The 22,676-nt window shown below is 47.3% G+C and overlaps 1 protein-coding gene across 6 annotated transcripts; it reads left to right on the top strand.

Annotated features, from left to right (window-relative positions):
* Positions 1–393: 393 nt before the first annotated feature.
* EFCAB12 (EF-hand calcium binding domain 12) lies at positions 394–22,395 on the top strand. 6 transcript variants are annotated; one of them, XM_059161802.1, is made up of 10 exons: positions 394–2,629; positions 5,352–5,460; positions 7,538–7,986; positions 10,081–10,263; positions 12,025–12,181; positions 14,564–14,757; positions 16,177–16,390; positions 19,436–19,595; positions 20,977–21,033; positions 21,868–22,395. In XM_059161802.1, exons 1-10 carry the CDS (start codon positions 2,582–2,584, stop codon positions 22,124–22,126), a joined length of 1,830 nt encoding a protein of 609 aa, XP_059017785.1. In that variant the 5' UTR covers positions 394–2,581; the 3' UTR covers positions 22,127–22,395. The 6 variants fall into 6 exon arrangements, 2 of the variants coding, with proteins under 2 accessions (XP_059017785.1, XP_059017786.1); XR_009350806.1 differs by having other exon boundaries at positions 10,084–10,263; positions 19,436–21,033; positions 21,868–21,960; XR_009350807.1 differs by having other exon boundaries at positions 12,025–12,145; positions 19,436–21,033; positions 21,868–21,960.
* Positions 22,396–22,676: the final 281 nt, after the last annotated feature.

Genomic DNA, 22,676 nt, shown 5'->3' with positions numbered 1-22,676 from the left:
CCCTAGGACCTTGACCTGAACCAAAGGCAGACACTTAACTGAGCCACCTAGGTGCCCCTTGTGCCATTTTTAATACAGGTATTATAATGTTGTAGTTCATATACTGAAACATTTACCTTAGAAGGAACTCGTCAAACAACAATAACAAAAAATTCCAAGTTGTTAACTCTACCAATTTTCATTTTAAGGTATGATTTCAAAATTAAATTGATTGAATAAATAAAAAATAAATTGTTGGGAAACTACTTTTGTTGTCGGGTAGAGTGTGCTGTAAGACAAGTTGGTTGTTTCCGCTTTAGTAAGCTATTTTCAATTTTTAGTGAGAGAGATGGATTTTGACCAGAGAATGGGAAAACTGGCCATATCCCCCAACAAGGCAGACATCCACTTTATAACATCCCATCACATCTTTATTTAACAATCCTCAAAATAGCATTAACTAAATGCAAACCCTGTGCTGGAGAGAGACACAAAGATGAAAGCATTCTGTAGGGTGTCTGGGTGGCTCGGTTGGTTAAGCAACTGCCTTTGGCTCACATTGTGATCCTGGAGTCACAGGATTGAGTCCTACATTGGGCTCCCTGCTCAGCAGAGAGTCTCCTTCTCCTTTTACCCTCCCTTTTCTCATGTTCTCTCTCTCTCTCAAATAAATAAATAAAATCTTAAAAAAGAAAAGAAGAGGTTCTGTAAAGGGGCACATGGTTGGCTTAGTAGAGCATATAACTCTTGATCTTAGGGTTGTGAGCTGGAGTCCCATGTTGGGTGTAGAGTTTACTTAAAATAAGATCTTAAAAAAAAAAAAAAAAGTTCTGTAGAGACATATGATCACAGGGAGAGAGAAAGGCACACAAAATAATGGAAGAGAACCAAAGGAGTAAGCTGTAAGGACAAGATGTCCAAACCCTGCAGCTAAGAGTATAGAAGCCCTCTGAAATGCTGGGCCCCAGCTGGGGTTGGAGGCTAATGCAAGCTCACCAAGCCTAGGACATCAGGTATGGCTGGATGGCCGTACCTGTGGTCAGATACCCTGGGGAGTATGGGTCTGTGTAGACACAGCAAGAGAGTTCCAGCCATGGCCATATCTGGCTTTTCCTGTTTGCTGCAGGTGAGGTTGCCTGCCCTCTGTAACTGTTTCCTCATCTCTTTCAAAAGTGATAGGCTATCACCACTCACAGTACCTCACACGGTTATGATGATTCTTGAGGTAATGCATGTAATTAATTGCTTAACCAGAGCCTGGCTTATGAAAGTGCTATGTTAATGCGGCTCATAGGGATGGTCTGAGTGACTACCTCAGGTTGAGAGGGTCACAAAGATAATGCAATTCATTGAAGATGGTGCCTTATGCAGAGTGAGCACTCAAGTGTTTGGTTTTTTTTTTTAACTTTTTATTGAGACAAAATTCACATAATATAAAATTCATCATTTAATCATTTTTTAAAAGATTTTATTTATTTATTTGACAGACAGAGATCACAAGTAGGTAGAGAGGCAGGCAGAGAGAGAGGAGGAAGCAGGCTCCCCGCAGAGCAGAGAGCCCGATGTGGGGCTCGATTCCAGGACCCTGGGATCATGACCTGAGCCGAAGGCAGAGGCTTTAACCCACTGAGCCATCCAGGCGCCCCTCATTTAATCATTTTTAAAGTATACAATTAAATGATTTTTAGTACACTCAGCAATGTTCTGCAACCATCATCACTAACTCTAAAACATTCCCAACACGTTGAAAAGAAACTGCTTGTTAGCAGTCAAACCCAAAGCCACACACCTCACCTCCAGCCTCTGGCAATTACCAATCTGCTTTCTGTGTCTGTAAATTTGCCTGTTCTGTGCATATCTTATAAGTAAAATAATATGTGACCTTTTGTGTCTGGCTTCTTTCGCTTAACATAATGTTTTGAAGGTTCATCTGTATTGCAGCATGCATTAGTACTTAACTTTATGACATTCCATTGTGTGAACAGAGTACATTTTGTTTATCCATTTATCAGTTGATGGGCATTTCAAGTGTATATTATTAATATTCCCGTTATCAGTTCTGTATTTCCAAGCCATATATACTGCCTCTATTTGGCCAAGACTCTTGGGGTTTCTACAACACCTATGCAGGAGGCAGGGTCAGTTCCTTGGATGAAAAGGAAAGACGTGGAGGCTGGCTCAAGATCCTACTGCTTTCGGGAAAAACACAGGTTTATTACTCGAGGTTCAGGGGCCACTGGGCCATACTAAGAAACCCTGTCTTTCGCCAACCCAGGAATTCTGCACGGCTGCGATTGCCTCTTAGGACCCACGAAAGGAGCAGCACTAGGCGTTGGGAGAAGGAGGGCCGGGAGGGCCAGGAGAGCCCGCCCCCACAACCCTCTTGCTCCCGCGGACTTCGCGAGCGTGGCCGCGCTCAGCCAATCAGTGGAGGGCGTCTGTAGTCCTGGCAACAGTAGCTTCTAAGCTTGCTACTTCAGAGTCTCTTGCAAAATTTGGCATTCCTGTTTTTTTGTACTCCGACGCAAGCAAGAAAGCAAGCGCGTGCACACACGCATGCACACACACTCTTCAGCGCCCGCTTCTGACGCTGCGACCATGAATGACGATTCCTATGAAACGTATGAGACTCTGTTCCTGTCGGTGGTCGGTAAGCTCCCGGAAAGCAGTGCCATGCACATGCGTACAAGTAGGGTGAGGGCAAGGACGAGGGGCGGGGGGGCAAATATCTCATTATGCCGTCCCCACTCTGGGTGAGGGGTTGCCAGGGAGTCGGGGTCAGGTCAGGCACATTTCTCAGATTTCCATGCCCAAGCTGGAGGAGTGGGACAACTTGCCTTGGTCTGAAATCAGAGGTCCAATCTTTGAGCCTGGGAAAGACATCCACAGCCCTCTGGCTCGTCCTCTGCCCCATTTCTCCACTGGATATTAATGTATTGGGTACTGGAGAAGAAGCATGGAGAAAACTCAGTCCTCCTCCTTCTACCATAGCCTGCTGCAGCAAAGCCCTGCAACTTCAGAGGTGAAGGACAGGCAGATAAACAGATAATTACAGAAGAAAGGGTGGATGCCAGGCCAGGGGATGACACCCAGGAGTAAGAGTTCTGCTAAGTATAGAGGATGGGGAGGAACAGTTCCAAGGTTCTGGAAGATATATTTACACTGGGGTCTAAATTAAGGATACAAGGAGTTCTCCATGCCAAAGAGAGGTCAGAAGGGACAAGATCATGAAAGATCTTGTGAGCCAGGAAATGGAGAAACCACTGGGAATGACAGTGTTAGATTGGGAGCATTAGCAAATGCAGAGTGAACTGGCAGACTCAGAATGCTGGAAGCACAGATTGATAAGATCTGGGGCTGTCCAAAACATCCAGATCAAAGATACTGAGAGGTGAGGGGGAGTAGCCAGGCTAGAGGGGTTAGAACACTTGGGGGGCTGATTGAATAAAGCATGGAAAGAACAATCCAAGATAATGGCCAGGTTGGTAGCTAGAGTGACCTGGAGATGGAGGTGCCTTTCACAGAAATCAGGAACCTAACAGAAACAGATTCAGTGGGGACAGTACATGGAGATCAGTGCAGTCTTCATTGGTTGAGTCTGAGATACTTGTAGGCCATCCAAGTGGAGATGCTTTAGGAGAAATTGTATGTAGAAAGTTGGAGGCAATTTCAAGTCATAAATATTGGCATGGATGTCCTCAGCATGCAGAAGGTCACAGAAACAAGAGTAGAGGAGATTGGAAAACAAACAAACAAACAAACAAGAAAGCCCAGTATAGACCTGGAAGGCACCAATTTTAAGGGGTGGGCAGGAAGAGAGGGGCCAAACAGCACCTAACTTGAGAGGTAGGATGGAACTTAGAGACTTGAATCAGCCAAGACAAACAATTTCAAGAGAGTTGAATTGTCTCCAGATTCCTGAAAGGCTGTCACACTAAAGAGGGAACAAATGCATTTTCTGGTGCATCAATGGGGAGGACTAGGACCAAGGGATAGAAATTCCAGGGAAATGAAATCTGGGTCAATATAAGAAAGTCTTTTCTAGCAATCCGAATTAGGCATCCATAAGGCGAAGTAGAGAACTCCCTGTCGCCAGAGGTGTATACAGAGCAGAGGTAAAATCTGCCAGGGTCATTGCAGAAAGAGTTCCCTGACCTGGGAAGGCAGTGGGACTAGCGAGCCTCTGAAAGCAGTCCTCACAATCCCTTAGGGACATTTTCACACAGTCTCTACCCACAACTATGCAGTGACCTCTTTTATTATAAGAGCCCACCTCACTTTCTTATAAATGGACATAGGACCCCAAAGATCACTAGAATGGAAGCTCCATGGTGTCGTGGGCATGTGATCTTTGATAGGGTAGTCAGGGTGACTTTGGGGGTGGTGCACTTGGGCTGAGAACTATATGATGAAAAGGACTCAGCCAGGGGAGATCTTGGGGAATCCCATGCCCTTCAGAGGGCACAATAAATGCCAAAACCAAGTTGGGACAGAGCTAGGAGAGTTGGACAAACAGAAAGCAGACCTGTGCAGCTGGAGCAAACTGAGCAAGGGGGAGAGAAGTGGGGGGAGAAGCAGATACAGGGCCCAGGTAAGAGCAGCGGTGTAGATCATTGCAAGAGGGGCCGGTTTATTCTAGAGGCACTGAGAAGCCATTTCAGTGAAGCCATTGAAGGACTTCAAGGGGGAGTGACTCGTGACTCTTCTGGCTAAGAGAAGATCATGGATTTGGAGTCTAGGGAGGGCACAAGTGGCAGTGGCAAGGCCAGAGAGGAGCATATTTTGATTATGTTCCCATGGTCAACATGGTAAAGTTTAAACCCCTTAATCTGCATTCAACATGATTCCAACTTCATTTCCCACTAACCTCCTTCACACATATGTGCTTCCAACTTGTGGAACTACAGTAACCCTTAAATCTCCAAACTTCACCCCTAACCTTTCCCAACGCTAGCCCCTCCACCCCTTGAAATCTGACTCCTTCTTGAAGGCACATGTCGATGCCTCCTCCTTCATGATCACCTCCCGGGTTTCTCCATCAGCATTTCTCCCCCAACTGAGAGCATCTTGTTACCCCTCCAGTTAACCCACCTTGTTCCATGCCAGCGCTCTGTGGTCAGGCACCCAGCCTCATTTGGATCTGCACGTGGCCATGCCAAGTACTGGATGATTCTCAGCAAATAGTGGTTTGATGAATGGTTACAGTCTCAGCTGTACCCAGCATCTTGTCCTCAAAGAAATGATAAAGGGGTTGTTAAGAAGTGCTCACTTCTGTCCACATTGATGTATAATCATTATTTTCTGACCCGAAAGAAACACATGGGCACTGTAAGGAGACTTAACAAATGTCCTGAATGTTCACTTTGTGCCAGGCTGGGGACCAGGGATACATGGGCTCTAGGACACAGCCCTTAACATTGCAAAACTCACAGGCCATTGGGAGAGAAAGACTCAGAAAGCAGCTTCATCCAGAAAAATATGGTAAATGCTATGATGGGGATGGGCATGGGCACTGTGGGAACCCAGAGTGGACATGAGGGTGGTGGTTGAGGGGTGGGAAGGTTTCAGGGGATGGTGATGCCTAACCTAAGTCTTGAAGAGTATTCCAGAGAGGAAAGAGTATGTGGCTGGGGCAAAGGAACCAAGGAATGGTAGCTCAGTTTGGGGGTACAAATACTGGGGAAGGCCAGAAGGAACAGAGAAGAAGCCCATTATAGAATCTGGAAAAGGTGGGTAGTTTCAGTGGGGCCAGGTTAAGGAGATTGAATTTTATTTTGGAGGCAATGAAAGAGATTTAAAACAAGGGAGTTTGGGTTTTCAAAGGAAAATATGGTGACAGTGTTTTTAATAATAATGTTATATCCCTTCTGAATTTCAAAGCATATCTGTTATTCATTTGATCTGTCCCAGCTCTGCTACTAATCAACTGTGTGAACTTGGGCCTCTTGGGACCTTTGTGCCCCTATCTGTAAAATGGTATAATCATAGAGCTGGCTTATTGGGTCTGTCCATTTGACATCCACTCATTCACCAAACAATTACTGAGCTCCCTCTGTATGTTGGCATGTGGAGGTATGGGGACTCCAGCAAGGAGAGATGAGGTCCCAGTCTATAGTCTATTGAAAAAATAAACATCAACCAAGTAATTACACCAGGTATTTCAAACACAAATGTCTACCTGAAGCAAACACTTAATAAGTGAGCTGATGTGCATGTGAGACTATAGAGAATGGTGGGGACTATGGCAACCCGGAGAGGGCATGCCCCAGTGTAAAGTAACTCAAGTTGGAAAATTTTAAGGAGTATGTCAAACAAAACAGGTCTCATTCAACATGAAGTGGTCCAAAGGAAAAGTATAGGTTATATTACACAGAGATAATATGAGGATATAACAGAGCTTGGGAGCTGTACAGGTAACATGTGGCCTGAGGATGAGGAGTGAGGAGGGGATGGGTAGGGAAGGGAACATTTCTGGCAGATGAACACCCTTGTTGGATGTTGGATGTTGGATGCTTAGAACATTCAGGGATCATTGAGAGAGGTCAAAGCGTTTGGGTTATACTAAGGAAAGACAGGCAAACGATGAGGCAGAAAAGGCTGGCAGAGGAGGATCATGGAACTTTGAAAGTCGTGGAAGGGTTTCAAAATAGGTGAAGGGCGAGTACATAAAAATAACTGTGTACTTAGTATAAACAAAACACTTCTAAAATGGACTGATTCTAACCATCTCCACCACTCAGTAAAGTAGGTAACCTCTTTTTCTCCATTGTGCACATGAAGAATTGAGATAGAGATGCTAAGTAACTTGTCCAAGATCATGCAGCCATGAAGCAACAGAGCCAGGACACGGCTGGAGTATTCTGGCTCCAAAGCCTCTGCTCAGATGATCAGACCAAATCAGAATGGCATTTTTATTTTTTTTTAAGATTTTATTTATTTACTTATTCAAGAGAGAGTGCATGCACGAACAGGGCGAGGGGCAGAGGGAAAGGGAGATGCAGACTCTCCGCTGAGCATGGAGCCTGACACAGACCCCAAGATCATGACCTGAGCTGAAGGCAGATGCTTAAATGACAGAGCCACCCAAGAGCCCCCAGAATGCCATCGTTCTGGAGGCACATGGGTGGCTCAGTTGGGTAAGCGTCCAACTCTTGATTTTGGCTTCGGCCGTGATCTCAGGGTTGTGAGATTGAGCCCCATGTGGGGCTACTCTCCCTCTCCACCTGCCCCTCCCCTTGCTTGTTCTCTCTCTCTCTCTCTCTCTCTGTCTCTCTCACTCTCTCAAATAAATAATTTTTTTTTTTTAAGATCATTCTGATTACTGGTAAGGAGTGCTGGGGTGGGGAAGAGTAAGATTAAGTAAGAAAAAGCATATAAAGCTTTTAGCATTGTGCCTGCTTTCAGAAGTACACAATTATTATGATAGCAAAGCAATGATAAAGCCAGACCTGGAACCCAGATGCCCTATCAATCAGCCTGCTGCTGTAGCATTTTTCTTCCCTGACTCTGTTAGTCCTCTTCCTGAAAGAAACTCACCTCCTAACACTCTTCCCCGAAGGGCTCTGCCAGTCTAAGACCTCAGATGATGATGAAACCTCCAGCAAGGACCCCATCTTCAATCCTGAACCAGTCATTGCCCACTGCTTCAAGCAGTTCAAGCAGAAGGCTTTCCACCAGCCTCAGAGCCGCCGGCGGATCATCACCTTGCCTCAAAACGAGGATCCAATACCCATCAATCTCACGGCCCAAGCCCAGACTCCCCCACAGCCAATATCCAGCTTCAAAGTCCTGGGAGCCGGGGATATCCTGGGGCAGCCAGACGATGCAAAGACCTGGCTCAGCCAGAGACTGAAGCTTCGGCAGAACCTGGAGTCATTCGGCGACACAGAGAAGTGGCTGCAGAACAAGCCTTGCCTCACCCCTTCAGAGGCCAAGGTCTTAAACATGATCCGAAAGGAGCATGAAGCCCATTTGCTGGCCTGTCTGACTCCTACCAGAGCCACCAAGGTGAGCCGCCCCACTTGATGATGAAGAGACTGAAGGTGTTAGGGGCATACTGTCATTTCATTCCCTGTGGTTAGGCAGAATAGGGGGTGTCCCCCCATCAAAGAGGGACAGAGAAGTCCCAAAAGGGGGGTGTATTGGGGACAGAACAAGGAGGAGAGCTGTGATGCCTCTTATGACCTCATCTCGGGAGATCACAGTTTCAAGAGAATCACATGATCACTTTCACCATATTCTATCTGGCAGAAGCAAGTCATTAGGGCTGTTCACACTCGATGGGAGGGGAACCAGGCTCCATCTCAGAAGGGAGGAGTGGAAGAATTTGTAACCGTATTTTAAAACCACCTGAGGAGGGATAATTCCTGGCATTCCATCTATGGGACATTTTAAAATACTCATTGTTCATTCATTGGTCACATATTTGTTGAGGGTTGATGCGTGCCAGGCAGGTGCTCCTAGTGCCGCTGTGAGGATCAGAGCTGCAAGCCTGGAAGAAAAAATGAGGAACTCCCTTTTATAAATATAGAACTAGAAGCTCAACGAGGCCAGTCAATCGTCCAGGCCTATAGAAGTAGTCAATGGAAATCTTTTTTTTTTTTTTTTAAGATTTTATTTATTTGACAGACAGAGATCACAAGTAGGTAGGGAAGCAGGCAGAGAGAGATGAGGAAGCAGGCTCCCTGCTGAGCAGAGAGCCCGATGCAGGGCTCGATGCAGGGCTCGATCCCAGGACCCTAGGATCATGACTTGAGCCAAAGGCAGAGGCTTTAACTCACTGAGCCACCCAGGTGTCCCAGTGAGTGGGAGTCAGTATCAAAGCCCTCATCCCCCAATGCTTGGTGTCTGTGACATTCCCTTGTAATGCAAACACTTGAAATTTCTCCCAGGTGAGGTTAAGTTGGGGTAAAAGGTCAGATAATTTAAACCTAGCTTGGCTACTTCCTAGCTCTATGATCTGGGCTTCAGTTTTCCAATCTATTAAATGTGGATAACCACTGTACCTACTTTCTAGGGTTGCTGTGACATCTAAATGGATGAATTTATATCAGGTGCCTTGGACAGTGCCGGCCACAGAGCAAGCACTCAATATTATGTCTGTCCTTTTGATTGCCGTCTCACTGATATCAGAGTCAGTCCTTGGTATAATCAGAGTCCAAACCCAAATTTCCTAGGTCTCACACACCCTTCCTGACAGCAGCACGGTGCTATGAATAAGCCCTAGACTTGGGTTAGAAACCCAGCTCTACTGCTCAAGAGTCGTGTGAACCTGGATGAGCCAACTTCACTTCACTGAACCTGTTTTCTCATTTGTAAAAAAGGAAAGTCATACCTAATACCTAATTTACAGCATCATTTAGTCATTCAGCAAGCAATGACTGCCTGTCTGCCTGGGGCTGGAGGATTTTTCAGTAGGGGGACGGGAGGTAAGGATATATAGCTTAATCGGACATGGTCTTCCTTCAAGATGTTCAGATATTAATGGGGGAGGAAGACACATCAGATCGATGACTACAGTTTGCTGTAGACCATTAATAGAGGTGGGTCCCAAATGCAGAGAAACTATAAACCAGGGAACAGAAAGGCCCTTTGTAAACTGTCAGGTGCTGCACCAAGGTGAGGGGTATTATTCTGAAATATTCCCCATAACCTGGAATTAGAGGAAAAGTAAGATTTGGACAGGTAGAGAAAGGAGGAAAGGTATTCTGGTCAGGAGGCCCAGCAGGAGCAAAGACTGGGAGGTAGGAGGATTAGAGCCTTGTCTGGCTCTGGGTGGGGGCATGTGTCTGGGGGCACTGAGAGTCCAGTGGGATTATACTCCTGACTTGTCTGACAGGAGAAATGGGGTAAGAACGAAATGTTAGTTCTCATAATATCCAGACCTCTTGTTTCCGATGGGAAAATGGAGGTCCCAAGATTAAAAGAATCTATAGCGACAGGCAGTTGCCCCGAGTCCGGTGCCCCTTTTACTCCATCCTGTTGTCTGTCTAGAGCTGCTCGGCCACTTGCTCTCCCTGTTCTTTCTAACTCTTAGAATCACACTCCAGTAGCCTGTCTCCCCTGAATTCTCCCCCTCTACCCCACTTCTACTTTTCGCAGAAGAGCCCCCGGCCTTCCCGCCGACCTGTGCCCCAGCTCCGACTGCCCAAGCCTTCTGCCTTGACCACCTTGTACTCGTACCTGCGCAGCCGCAAGATGAAGATCCTGGAGATATTCGGCAAGGTGGACTGGGGTGAGAACCAGAGGATCTCTAGGGAGGAGTTCATGGCAGCTCTGAAGGCGGTAAGTGCCTCCTGTCCTCCCTCCGGGCTGGCCTGAGTGGGGAAGATGTCCATGCTCCCTGCCCCCACTTCTGCCTGCATCCAGGTCCTGGCAACTGAAAAGTAGACGCAGGGGACTCAAACTATCAGCCTTGTTACTTATAAAGCCAACTTGGAAAACGTAGCATAATTTGTGACCTCATCAGACCCCTAAAAGCACCCCTGCATGGGTCTGACCTAAAAAGCCCCTATCTGAGTGGAAAGTCTGCAGAACCAACCCCATAACCAATCAACTTCATGAGGAATCACTGTCTTGCCCATTGGACCCCAGACCTGTGCACAGAAATTGCTGGGCTGTCAGTCCTGCCTCTAGAACCTTCTAGACCTTCTCCAGCTGTCACTGGCACATGATCATATAGAGGTCTTTAAAAATGCAGCTTCTGACTCAGTACCTCTGTGCATGGCCTGAGATGTTACATTCTAACAAGCTCCCAGTGATGTTTATAGTACTGTCCCTCAAGCCACACTTTCAAGGGCTAGCCAAGATTTTAAGTTAATTATAAAGAAATAAAATTTTAAAATCCAGTTCCTCACTCACAATAACCACATTTTGGATGCTCAGTAACTACACATGATGAGCAGTTCCTCTACGAGGCCACACAGTTACAGAACATTCCATTATTGCAGAAAGTTTCACTGGTCTAGTAAGGGGTCTACTAACTATCGCCCAGAAGTCAGTTCCAGCCTGCCTCTGTTTTTGTAAATAAAGTGTTATTGGAACACAGCTACACTCATTTGTATGCATTGTCATGGCCATTTTAATGCCACAATGGTAGATTTGGGTAGTTATGAGAGAGACTATATGGTTCATGGAGCCTAAAATATTTACCATCTGGCCCTGTATAGAAGAAGCTTGCTGACCTCTGGTCTGCATGAATTAAGCTTTTATATACTTTGAATACAAGCTACCTTTACAAAACACTTTAGGAAGCTGGCGGCTACCATCTTTCAGCCCACCATCTTTTATGGTTTTGAGTCATCACCAGTCTTCACACTATTGTTTCCTGATATGTACTCATCTAAACAATCTTTCAAAACATGAAAAAAAGATAAAGTGTTTTTAATCATCATAACCAAAAAAAGATAAAATATTATATCCTTTCATCCTAGGCATCTTCTAACCCTCTTTGAGGAAAGCTCAGTGAATAATGACTGCAGTATACAAAATTATATTTCCTTTAAGACTTTTCCTCTTGAATATTTGGTATTGATGGCAAGCATTACAGTTCTACAAAGTTACTCACTATCCTTCAAAGAGTAACGTGTATCGTATTTCTGATCCACTTTTACTTCAGTTAAAGGAGGCTAATGTGTTTCTCATGGACAAGGATGGTAGACGTGAAATCCTTTTTCCAGTCCAGCCTGGGAAAGCTGGCATTGAGCTCGGTATGGAGTGGGGTGGTGGTCCGGAAGGAGGAAGGAGAGGATTCTGCAAAGATGGTGGCTTATCTGGACTGGGTTTTGAAAGAGGGATAGGAGTTCTTCAGATAGGTGGAAACACCTGAGTAAAGGCAGAGGATGAGAAAGTGTAGAGTGTGTTCAGGACCTGGGAAAGGGCTCTAAGCTCCTGCGGCAGAGGCCTTGGGCATGAGCTGGGAGTGGTGGTGGATGAAACCAGAAACTAGACAAGAGAGGTGGGGCCAGGCTGCTATGGCTTTGGCCATACTGGCTGGATGTTTGGAGTGGAGCCCACCCACTTTGGTGGCTTCTCTTCCCTCCTCAGATTGGAGTCCCTCTGAAAAACCAGGAGATGGAGGATGTTGTGATCTATCTCAGCTCTCTGGGAAAGTGCAACAACATTACCACGGATATCCTAGCCAACACCTACAAGCAGTGGTCTTTGGGTGAGCAGAGAAGCACCCTGTCGACTGAGAGGGAGTGTACGTATCCACCCCCCAACCCCATGTCTCCACTTCCCCATCCTGGGAACAATCAGGGTGGAGGCAGCCTTGGCTTACTTTCTGAGTGTATTCTCCAACTTTGGCTTACCATAGGTGGGCCAAGCTTCTAGAATCCCCAGGTGCAACAATCAACTAAAGAGTAGATATTCTCATGAGTGCTCAGCTACCATATCCATTCAAAGATCTTGAGGCCCAGCCCTTATCCTTAAGGGAGGATTTCCAAAGGTAGTTTCAGCCCTCCAATGCTTACCTGATAGATTGATATCTGACCCAAACAGAAGACCTTTCCACTTGTATGTGGGCCCAAGGCCTTCTTACTATTAATCTATATTTTACTGATAAAAAGTTAACTAAAATTCAACCCCCCCAAAAACCCACTAAAATTCAGAAACCAGAATTAGCACATGTTTAGAGTTTACTGGAAAATCTATTTTGATATTCTGCTATCAGAGATATTATCAGGGTTGCTATGAACAGTTGTATGAGTTGTGCACAGCTCAAGTTCCATTTGCTAGGTCATGTGCTTGTGGAACCACTTCTGTCCAAATATAGGACAGAGGCAAATTAGAAATGGACCAGCCATGGCACTGGCTATGAATTTACTCTATAACACAAGGGTACATCATGGTTCTTTAGAGCTTAGTGCCACTGTTGGTGCAAAAAAATTTTTAATTGAACAACTACAGATAAAATTAAAGGTCTCCTTTTAACCTCCACCCATCTTTCCAGAGCCCTCCCCAAATGTAATCAAATATAACATATAATAACTATAACAACAATATAACAAATCCCCAAATATAACATCTTTCTTTTTCTGAATCAAATAAATCTTGCTTTTGGCCCCACCCACCAGGCTGGAAGGAGTTTCATTTCAGATGTTGATGTGGGGTGTTCCTCACACTCTCTGGGGACACAGGAGAGCCCTGGGGGAGGAGGGGAGGGAAGAGGTTTCTTCTTCCAGAGTCCCAGGGAATCTGAGCACCCTCCAGGCACATCCTGCTCATGTCACCACCACCAACCCCAGTGATAATCTCCAGCACCCTTCATGTCCAGCATGTGCTCAGGGCTGCCTCAAGTCAGGCTTGCTTCCCCATCCATGCTCTTTTGACTTTTCATTATAAATTACCAAAGCTCGCCCTTATTCATGTGGTTTGCTATGAGCCATTTAGTGAATGACCACAGTACTCATAATGCATGTTTGTAGCAAATGTATTTGGGGCCTGTTATTTCCCAATAAATAGACTTGAAGTCAAGAGCAGGTATTTGCTTGAATGGTGCCATCTCAGTGTCATCATGGAGCCCTTTCTCCTGGACAGCATCAGTGGGCAGGGTAAGCAGACTTGGGTATCACTTGCTTTGCCTAGAGGGGCAGCAGCATCAAGACTCTGGGTGCCCAGCTCAGAAAGGGAAGGCGGTAGCATCTGGGAGCACCTTCTATGGGCTGGGTCGTTTTACCCACAGCAGCAGCTCAGATAACCCTCCAAGTCCCTGGAGGTCAGAGCTGCATTTCACACTCGGTGAGGAGAAAGCTGAAGCTCAGCCACCAGTCTGTAGTCTGGAAACTAGAGGATGGCTGGACCATGATTTCATGTCATCCCAGGACAGTGGAGCCCTGAACTAGGGCAGGGGCAATGGGAGGCTTTCATCCATCCATATCTGTGTTGAGCACCTATTATGTGCCAGAGACCCTTCAAAAACACCAGGAACTGGGAACACAGGAATAAAGAAGCCAATGAGCTTCCATGTAGCAGGTTAGCCAAGATGATGTCTAGTCGTGATTAATGCTTTGAAGACAACAGGACAGAGTGAGGAAGTGGTGGTCAGGGGAGGCCTCTTTACAAAGCAGCTCTGGGGCTGACACTTGAGTGAGTAAAGAGGAACCAGTCTGGTGGAGCGCATCCTAGGCAGTTGGAGCTACAAAGGCAAAGGCCCTGACTTGGGAAAGTTTTCAGGGGACAGAAAGCCATTGTGGTGGCTTGGGGGAGTGAGGGAGGGGTAATGTTTAGAAGATGGGTTGGGTGGATGCTGAGCTGAGGCCAGATCCTGTAGAACCTTGCAGACCAGGAAGAGGATTCTGGGCTTTAGTCCGAGTGCTGTGGGAAGCCATCAGGGGAATGAGGTGATTATATTTTGTAAAGGTCCTATTTGTTGTTTGATGGAAACAGGATGGTAGAGGATGGGAGGGGTAATAGGAAGGCTGGGACTGTGGTGCACAAGGGATGCCATTGTGGAAACAGAGATGGCACAGACGGGCCACGTGGGAAGTGAGCAGAGGGGTGGCCCATACCTGCTTGGTCCCATCAGTTAACCACTCAATGGATTCCTTAGGTGGGCCTCATCACAGTCTCTCCGTCCTTTCAGATTATAGATCCACCAAGCACAGAGGTTCCCTCCAGAGTGCATCCAAGAACCAGGTGGATTTGGCCCCACAGCCTTGCAAGATGGACCTGCTGACTGTGCCCCTGGTTGACACCCACATGGAGGCACGGCCCATGACTCTGGAGGAGATGGAGGACGTTGGCAAGCGGTACCGTGAGAGGAAGCGGCAGCACAAGGTACCCAGGCCAACAGGAGGGGCATGGGGCTAGGTGCCTAGACAGGCTCGGGTTCAAGTTCACTGCACCTTCAGGCTGCAGAACTCCAGGGAACAGACTTCTTCATCTGATAATGAGAACAACACCTACCTCACAAAGTTTCTCCGAAGAAGAAATGAGATAATGTTTCTGAGAGTATGGAGTGCCCCTCCTCCCATTCCTTAACTGTGACTTTGCATCCTGAGACCAGGTCTGAGGGCTGCATCTCCATCACAGCTGGAATCCAAGTGCCCAGTACAGGGCCTGCCACTGTGTGGGCACTCCAGAAACACATGACCAGTGAAAGAAGAATGGATGGCGTGAATGAATTCATCCAACAAATATTTATCGAGAGACGGCAATGTGCCAGGCACTCTTTTAGCAGAGAACAAACCAACCCCTGCCGCCAGGGAGGCAGACAATATTAGCATTATACTATATATAAATACATATTTTATTATATATAATAAATATAATATAAAGATATATTATAATATTATGATATTATAATACTCTATGTTTAATTATATAAGTATATAAAATATATTAATATATTCTATTATATATATATAATAAAATGTTAAACACTATAAGTGCTATATCAGTTAAGATCTGATTCACTTCATGACAAGAAAACCCCAACATATTTGAGCAGGATCAGTAAACTTTGTAAAGAGCCAGGCAACGCTGTTTTAGACTTCTGGGGCTCTATAGTTTCTGTGGCCACTATTACCCAAGAGCAGCCACAGACTGCAGCCACGAAACAAATGAGTGCCTCTGTGTTCCAAGAAAACCGTTTTTATAAAAACAGGTGCTGAGCCAGATGTGGCCTGTGGGCTGTACTTTGCTGATCCTGGTGTTAGATGCTGCAAAAATATAGTTGTTGTTGTTTTTTAAATTTCCTTGTAAATAAATAAATAAATAAATAAATAAGAAGGCCAGACATGGCTCGGCATTCCGCAGGCTTCTTTGGCTTTGCTCTGCTATTCTTAACACTGTGGTTCAACCTCAAAAGCACAGATATCTGCGCCTAATTTAAATTATAATTTAAATCCTGGTGCAGCCAAGCCTGCGGATGCCTTGTTTCACCAAGGCACTGACGTCGCACCCTACTGTACCTATGACATAATGACATGCAGCTCCACATACAGGGCTGTTCACACTCACACAGCACTGCCGGCCTTGAGCTTAGCCTTTCAAGTGCTCTTGGGGGTGACCTTGACTATGTGTGATTTTTCTCTCAAGGTACTGACTTCAGAGTCTGAACTTGGGTCCCTCCCTGTACTCTTTGCCATTTCCCTTCATGGGGGAGATGGAGATGAGGCGCCACATCTGCCTTCTGGCCAGGAAGGCAAAGAGAAGCTGGAGAAAAGTGGGTGCCAACCTCCATTCTCTTTGCAGCTCAAGATCCCCTCCATCCAGTACCTGGAGCGGTGCCGCCTGGTGCGCAGTGGGAATAAGCACTTTGATGAGCACTGTCTCCCGTCCACCCTGCACGGGGAGATGAGGGAGCTCGTCGACATGTCCCGCAGGGACAACTTTCTGGTCTACCTGCAGTGCCACAAGCTCTGTGAGTACTACGGCCTCCCGCTGACGGAGGACATCCTCATGAAAGGTAAGGTAAGGGTTTTGGGGGCTGGCCCTTGGGAGGTTGCCAAGAGGGCCCAGGACCTGGGTGCAGGTGGCATTCACCTGTGGTTTGTCCTTCCCCGGCTGACATATACCCAGCTAAACTGCTGTGACCTGTGGTGGGGGTATGGAAGGGGGAGGGGGAGGGGAGGAACAGTCCAGTCTGTTTTCCAGTTAGGTAGGATTTCTAGAATCCTGGAGGTACCCAGGCTCCACAGACACAGAGGTCTGGTTTCCCCCAATGGAGCTGCCAGGCATTCTAGAACAGGAGTTCAGGGTGAGGGAGTCCTGAAGTTGAGCAGAAAGGAATAGTGCCATTTTCAAAGAGGGAGATATGATAGAAGTGATAACCACTATGATTGTACTGGGCTTTTCCAAAAACAGGTCTGTTTCTTGGTTCTTCTGCAACACGGAGGTAGGAATACACAAGGGGGCAAGTTCTGCTGAGGCCCTTTGCTCTCTGCTCAGACCACAGGACTGGGCCCTGAGATTTCCACACTGGCCTCACCCTCTGTTTGAGGGAGAATTGTGTTTCCATATATCCAAGCAGACCTAAACCCTCCACACCTCTGGGTAGAGCATGTGCTTCTGGGAGACGGGGATGGGAAGTGCCCCATAAGCCCTCAATGATCACCCTGCGATGTTGCTGTCCCAAATCTGTGAATTTATAAATTTAACGGGAAGGTCCCACTTCAGGCCTTAAAAGCATGAAAGAGTAAGTTGCTCTTGAGGGCAGAGGTTTCCCAAGTGGCCAGGAAGGAACCATGGCCAAACTGGGTAGTGTGACTTTCAGAGAAAGGGGCACACGGACAGGCGTGTGACTTCCCTGAGAATAAGTTAGTCGTCACAACTGACTATTTCCATCTTTTTCCCAAGAGAGAGGGAAGCAAGTGCACATTGTACAGGGCCCTAGGTCTTGTATTAATTTGCTCAGGCTGCCACAATAAAATACCACAGACTGGGCTGAACAACAGAAATTTGTTTTCTTACACTTCTGGAGGCTAGAAGTGCAAGATCAAGATGCAGAAGGGCTAGTTTCTTCTGAGGCCTCTCTCCTGGGCTCACAGAATGGCCACCTTCTCGCTACCTCTTCACATGGTTTCCCCTCTGTGCACTCATGCCCCTAGTGCATCTCTTGTGTCCAGATCTCCTTTTACAAGGACACCGGTCCAATCAGATTTGAGCCCAGGCTCATCTGCCTGATCTCCTCTTGAAAAATCCTCTATCCAAGTACAAATTCTGAGGTTTCAGGGGGTTAGAGCTTCAGTATATGAATTTGGCCTTGGGGTGGGAGTTGGGGGGGACACAATTCAGCTTATAACAGGTCTGTACAAAAGTGTTTGGCCAAAAGCCTCCAGAAACACGGGCAAACCAACCTGAGGTGTCGTTGTATCCTGGGTGCACTGCACCCCCTCACTTGGGCGGCCAATTGCTGCCCCCCTGGGCTGGGAGGGCAGAGACAGGAAATCCTGGACGCATCATCCTTCCTTCCTTCTTCCTCAGGGAGACTCGTCTTCCCTGATAGTGTACATTTCCTGGTCTTGGCTAGTGGTGGAGGGGCAGCTAACTGTCTTCTGAATGCAGGCAGGCTTGCCACGCCTGCACCTGGGGCTGCCCTGCGGGCCAGGTCTTTCCTTGGGATGTGCCTCCTTTGTCCCCTCGGAACACTGAACCACTACTGATCGCCTCCACCACTAGCTTTTGCTAGCTCCTGGACCTGTCCACCTCACCAGCTGGAAGGGTCTCACACTCATGGGCACACGGGAGCATGAGGGGCGAGGGAGGTGGCTTCCTTTTGCTTCTGATTGTTCTAGATGGAAAAAAATTCTAGTCCACCTCTGACCAGCATCCTGGCCACTATCTATCGGCTGTCTCTGTGACAGAGGCCTACTCTGCTGTGAGTAAAGAAACTCAAACATTGGGACTTCCGGGTCTGTGTTCTGGACTAGAGCTTGGTGGGCTCTGACTCCAGCCCTTAAACTCAAGGGCTAGAGTTCTATAACTCTGAGGCATTTCGCCTCTCCCCAGTGAATACGGCTTTATCATTTGTCCCCTGATTTTATAGATAATACTTGCTCACTTAAGCTTTCCTTGAAAACAGAAAGATAAAAATTTCCGCAGCAGGAGTTGACATCATTAATATTTTAGAGATTGTCCTTTCATAGACCTCTTTTTCTTTTCCATTTATACAAAATTATTTATGTAAATTATTTTTAAATTGTGTATATATATTATACGTGTATATTATATGTATTACATAGATATATCTTTAAATGTGGTTTTAAAAAATCCTGTGTACTTTTCTAAAATGTTGATGCTGCATATCCTCCTTCCCTCTCCCCTCTTATCTGCACAGTCCCTGCCCAGCCCGCAGATAAGCACCATTTATAACCTGGAATGTAACCTTCTATTACTTTTTTTAGAATATGAGTAAGTTATGTGTTGCCATCTTGGGACAAGCACTGCTCAGTGGCTGCAGGAAGACAGAACCCCTGGCCCAGTGCTTTTGTGCTCTGACTTCTTAGAGCAGTCTCCCAAGGATATCTGTGAGATTAATTCTGGGCAAGGAGAAAGCTGCCATCGACTAAGTCTCAGTTAACCTAGTAAAGTCTTGGGTGAATCTCCCCTCCTCCTTGTGGGTTCCTGACCAGCACAACCCCTGCAGAGTGCTCACTCCATCCTACCTGCACCCAGGCCTCGGGGCCATGGCTGCACTGGTTATGAACATGCTCCCTCATCTCTAGTCCAGAGAGCAGTGTTGTACCAGGTCCACTTCCTGACATTGCACTGTGGTTGTATGCCACATTGTCATTCAGGGAAGCCAGGGGAAGAGTCTAAGGGACCCTCTACACTCCTTTTGCAACTTGCTGTGAATCTACAGTCATTTAAACATAAAAATGTGCATGTATCTAAGAAAAAAATCTTTTCAAACAAAAATGTCTATTAAAATAAAAAAGCCTCCCTCTGCCCCAGAGGCTCAGGGGAAGAGGGATCCTGAGCTGACAGGTCACATTTCTCTTGCTGCTTGCAGCCCTGCTGTACCCAGGAGACAAGATCATTTTCCAGAAGGACCAGGTGCGCCCGATCCGGCAGCCAGGAGGCTACTACTCAGACTTGAAGATCTTCAGTCCAAATCTGGCCCTGCTCAAGCTCCAGGGCTTCAGCGAGGCTCTGGCTAAGAAGGCTGACAAGCTGAGTGTCAGACCCCCTGTGTTCCCTGCCATTTGCCTTCTGTCCTACTGCTGCTCCTTCAGTGCTGGGGATAGGATGGTGGCCTACCTAAGGTGTCATGGTGCACCAGTGCCTGTGTCCAAGCATGCCCAGCATGTCCAACCCCACTGGTCACCAGGTGTCATCCCTGGCACATGTCTGAGGGCCGCAGCCTCCCTGCCTCACCCCCATACAGCTACTCTCCCAACCACATCCTACATGATCTCAAGCTTTCTGGGAAAGATTAAAAAGAGGGACTTCTTCAAGAAATGGGGAGGCTCCTTCACAAATCATGGGCGGGCCATCAGGGGCCCTACAGAGGACAGGTGTGGCAGTCCCTTCTTTGTCCTGCCTTCTCTGGCAAGAGGTAGGCTTGCAGCCCTTAGGAGGAGGAAAGAATTCTGCACTGGGGCCTGTCTCTGAGCCTCAGACCAACCTGAGTCCTCTCTAAGGAAATGTCCTTCTTTGGAAGGAGGGGACCCGGGGGCAGGTGATAAACCAGCATGTGTTGAAGACTGCAGACTGGAGAACGAGCAGCATCCCCGAGGCGGGATGGGGCTAATGTGGGATGGAGAAGGGCCTGCTCCCCACCAGGAACGGCCTACATTCTGGATCCCTGCCAGCGGCCCACTGGATGGTATGGCCAGAACGGATAGGATGCAAGAGGAAATTAGACACCCTACATGTTAAGTGGGCAAGATGCTTCACTGTCTGAGCCACAGCTTTTCATCTGTTACATAAGCATTCCAGCTCCTGGGTGGCTGACTTCCATTTCTGCACCATGAACCTAAGGAGTGGGTGGGAACATGAGAAACAGACTCTTATCCATGCTTAAGTAGGCCATAGCCATAAAGGATAAAGAGAGGGCACCAAGGGCAGGGACGGATATGTGTTTTATCTTGCTACCTGAAATGTGTTGTCAAGGTTTTGGAGGCCAGATGCAGGCCTGCTGGGAGAGAGTGCTGTCTGCGGTCGATTAGTGATGTCTGCCAAGTCTATCCTTGGGGAGTTAGTTTTCACCACACTTGTTCCAAAAGCTGGATTCAGCCTCAGCAGCATCTCTCAGCTACCTCGGGAGGTCTCTGTTCTGGGTAATAAGAAACATAAGGCTTTGCAAAGGGAAGTGGCCTGCCCAGAGTCACCCATCCAGCCAGGATGTGAGCCCAGGCCTGGCTGACCAAGCCCATTGTGGGTCCCACTGGAGCATGGAGGGAGAGAGGCTGGGTCCCACCTCAGGAAGAAGAAACTCTGCTTTTGGAGCTCTGGTTTGGACTTACTGACAGGCCCACCTCCGTGTACTGAGGCCCCATTAACTTGGATTTCCCCTCTCCTGACAAGAGACCTTTCTCTCTTATCCACTAGGAAAACACTGAAGAAAGTCAAGAAGATACACTTTAAGGAGTTTGAGGAGTTCACCAGGTCTGTAGCAATCATCCAACTCTGGAAGGGGATGGGTGGGAGGGAGGACCTGCCTCCCTTTGGAGGAGGTACCTGAGAGCTGAGAAATGGTAAAACTGCTTAGGGTGCCAGGCAGACACTGCTGTGTTGTGTTCCATGTTTTAACTCATTTAAATCCTCTTAGCAACCCTATAAAGTGACTCCTGGCATACCCATTTTACAGAAGAGAAAACTGAGGTACAGAAAAATTAATGCACTTACTCAAAGCCACCCATCTATTAAGTGGTGAAGCAGGGATCTGAACACAGCAATGCTGGCTCCAGAGACTATGCTCTGAACCTCACAGGAAAATGGTGTACATTTAAGAATATGAATTTTAGGGGCGCCTGGTGGCTCAGTCGTTAGGCATCTGCCTTCGGCTTGGGTGTGATCCCAGGGTCCTAGGATAGAGCCCCGCATTGGGCTCCCTGCTTGGTGGGGAGCCTGCTTCTCCCTCTCCCACTCCCTCCTGCTTGTGTTTCCTCTCTTGCTATCTCTCTCTCTCTCTCTGTCAAATAAAGAAATAAAAACTTTAAAAAAAAAAAAAGAATTTGGGTTTTAGAGACAGCAGATTGGGCATCAAGCCTGCACTCTGCCACTTGCTCACTGAGTGACTTTGAGGAAATGACTTATCCTCTCTAGGCCTTCAGATCCTCGTTGGTAAGGTAGACAGGGTAACAGAACCTAGCGCTTGGAGCCGAAGGGCTTAGCACAATGCTACACCTCCACTCTGGTCACAGTTGGCCTACTCTGCTGAGCAGAAGCTCTGGCCCCAGGTAGTCTACCATGACACACTTCTGTCTTCTTTTTCTCCAGGAAGCTGCAAGTGAAGAGCCCCAGAGGTCGAAAGCGAACTCACCCCAATTTCTTCTGGCCGGGGCACCTCCTGGACAAGCTGCAGCTCTACCTGCCCACTGTGGCTATGGACCGGAGCCTGGCACTCTTCAGTTGTGTCCAACCCCAGCCCCATGCCTACTCAGCCACCTACCACCCTGACCACTGGTGGCCCATTGGGAACATGAACTACATGACCTGTGGCTATTACGATGCCCCCAAAGTCTACTACATCAACTAGAGTGACCAAGGTGTTGTGGGATCCAGCCATCCTGGGACTGTGACCAGTGCCTCTGGCAACCTGGGGCCATAGTCACCGGGGAAGTCTCAAGAGCCAGATAAAAGAAGTCATTTCAGTGGAATGGCCTGGAACCAGCTCTAGCTAGAGCAAAAGCATCCAGTGTCTCAGAAGGCAGATGGAACCCAGGAAAGATGCACAGTTTCTGAGTATTTCCCTGTCTTGACCTCTGCCCTTTTGAAATAAACTAGGTTGGAGTTTTTTTCATATCACCTGTGATCCAGCTGATGTGACTTCCTGCTCAGGAGCTGCGGCCAGACGAGTGTTTGGAAAACTGATGTCCTGAGCCCCAGGGGACTATAGCAGGAATATTCCCTGGGATGGTTTCATGGCACCTCCAGTTTCTTGTCCCGGGATCTCAGTGCTCATGGGAAAGCAGCTGGCAGTGCAGGTATCCAGTGCCCTTCTCTGTGAAATACAGTGGCAACGGGTCTCTTATCCCGCAGAGTTGGAGCCATTTTGGTTACTGTTTCTCAAATCCCTTGGATCTTTC

Source organism: Mustela lutreola, chromosome 2 (assembly GCF_030435805.1).
Source record: "Mustela lutreola isolate mMusLut2 chromosome 2, mMusLut2.pri, whole genome shotgun sequence".
In the NCBI taxonomy this organism is placed as follows: domain Eukaryota; kingdom Metazoa; phylum Chordata; class Mammalia; order Carnivora; family Mustelidae; genus Mustela; species Mustela lutreola.
This window is presented reverse-complemented; position numbering and strand designations above follow the sequence as displayed.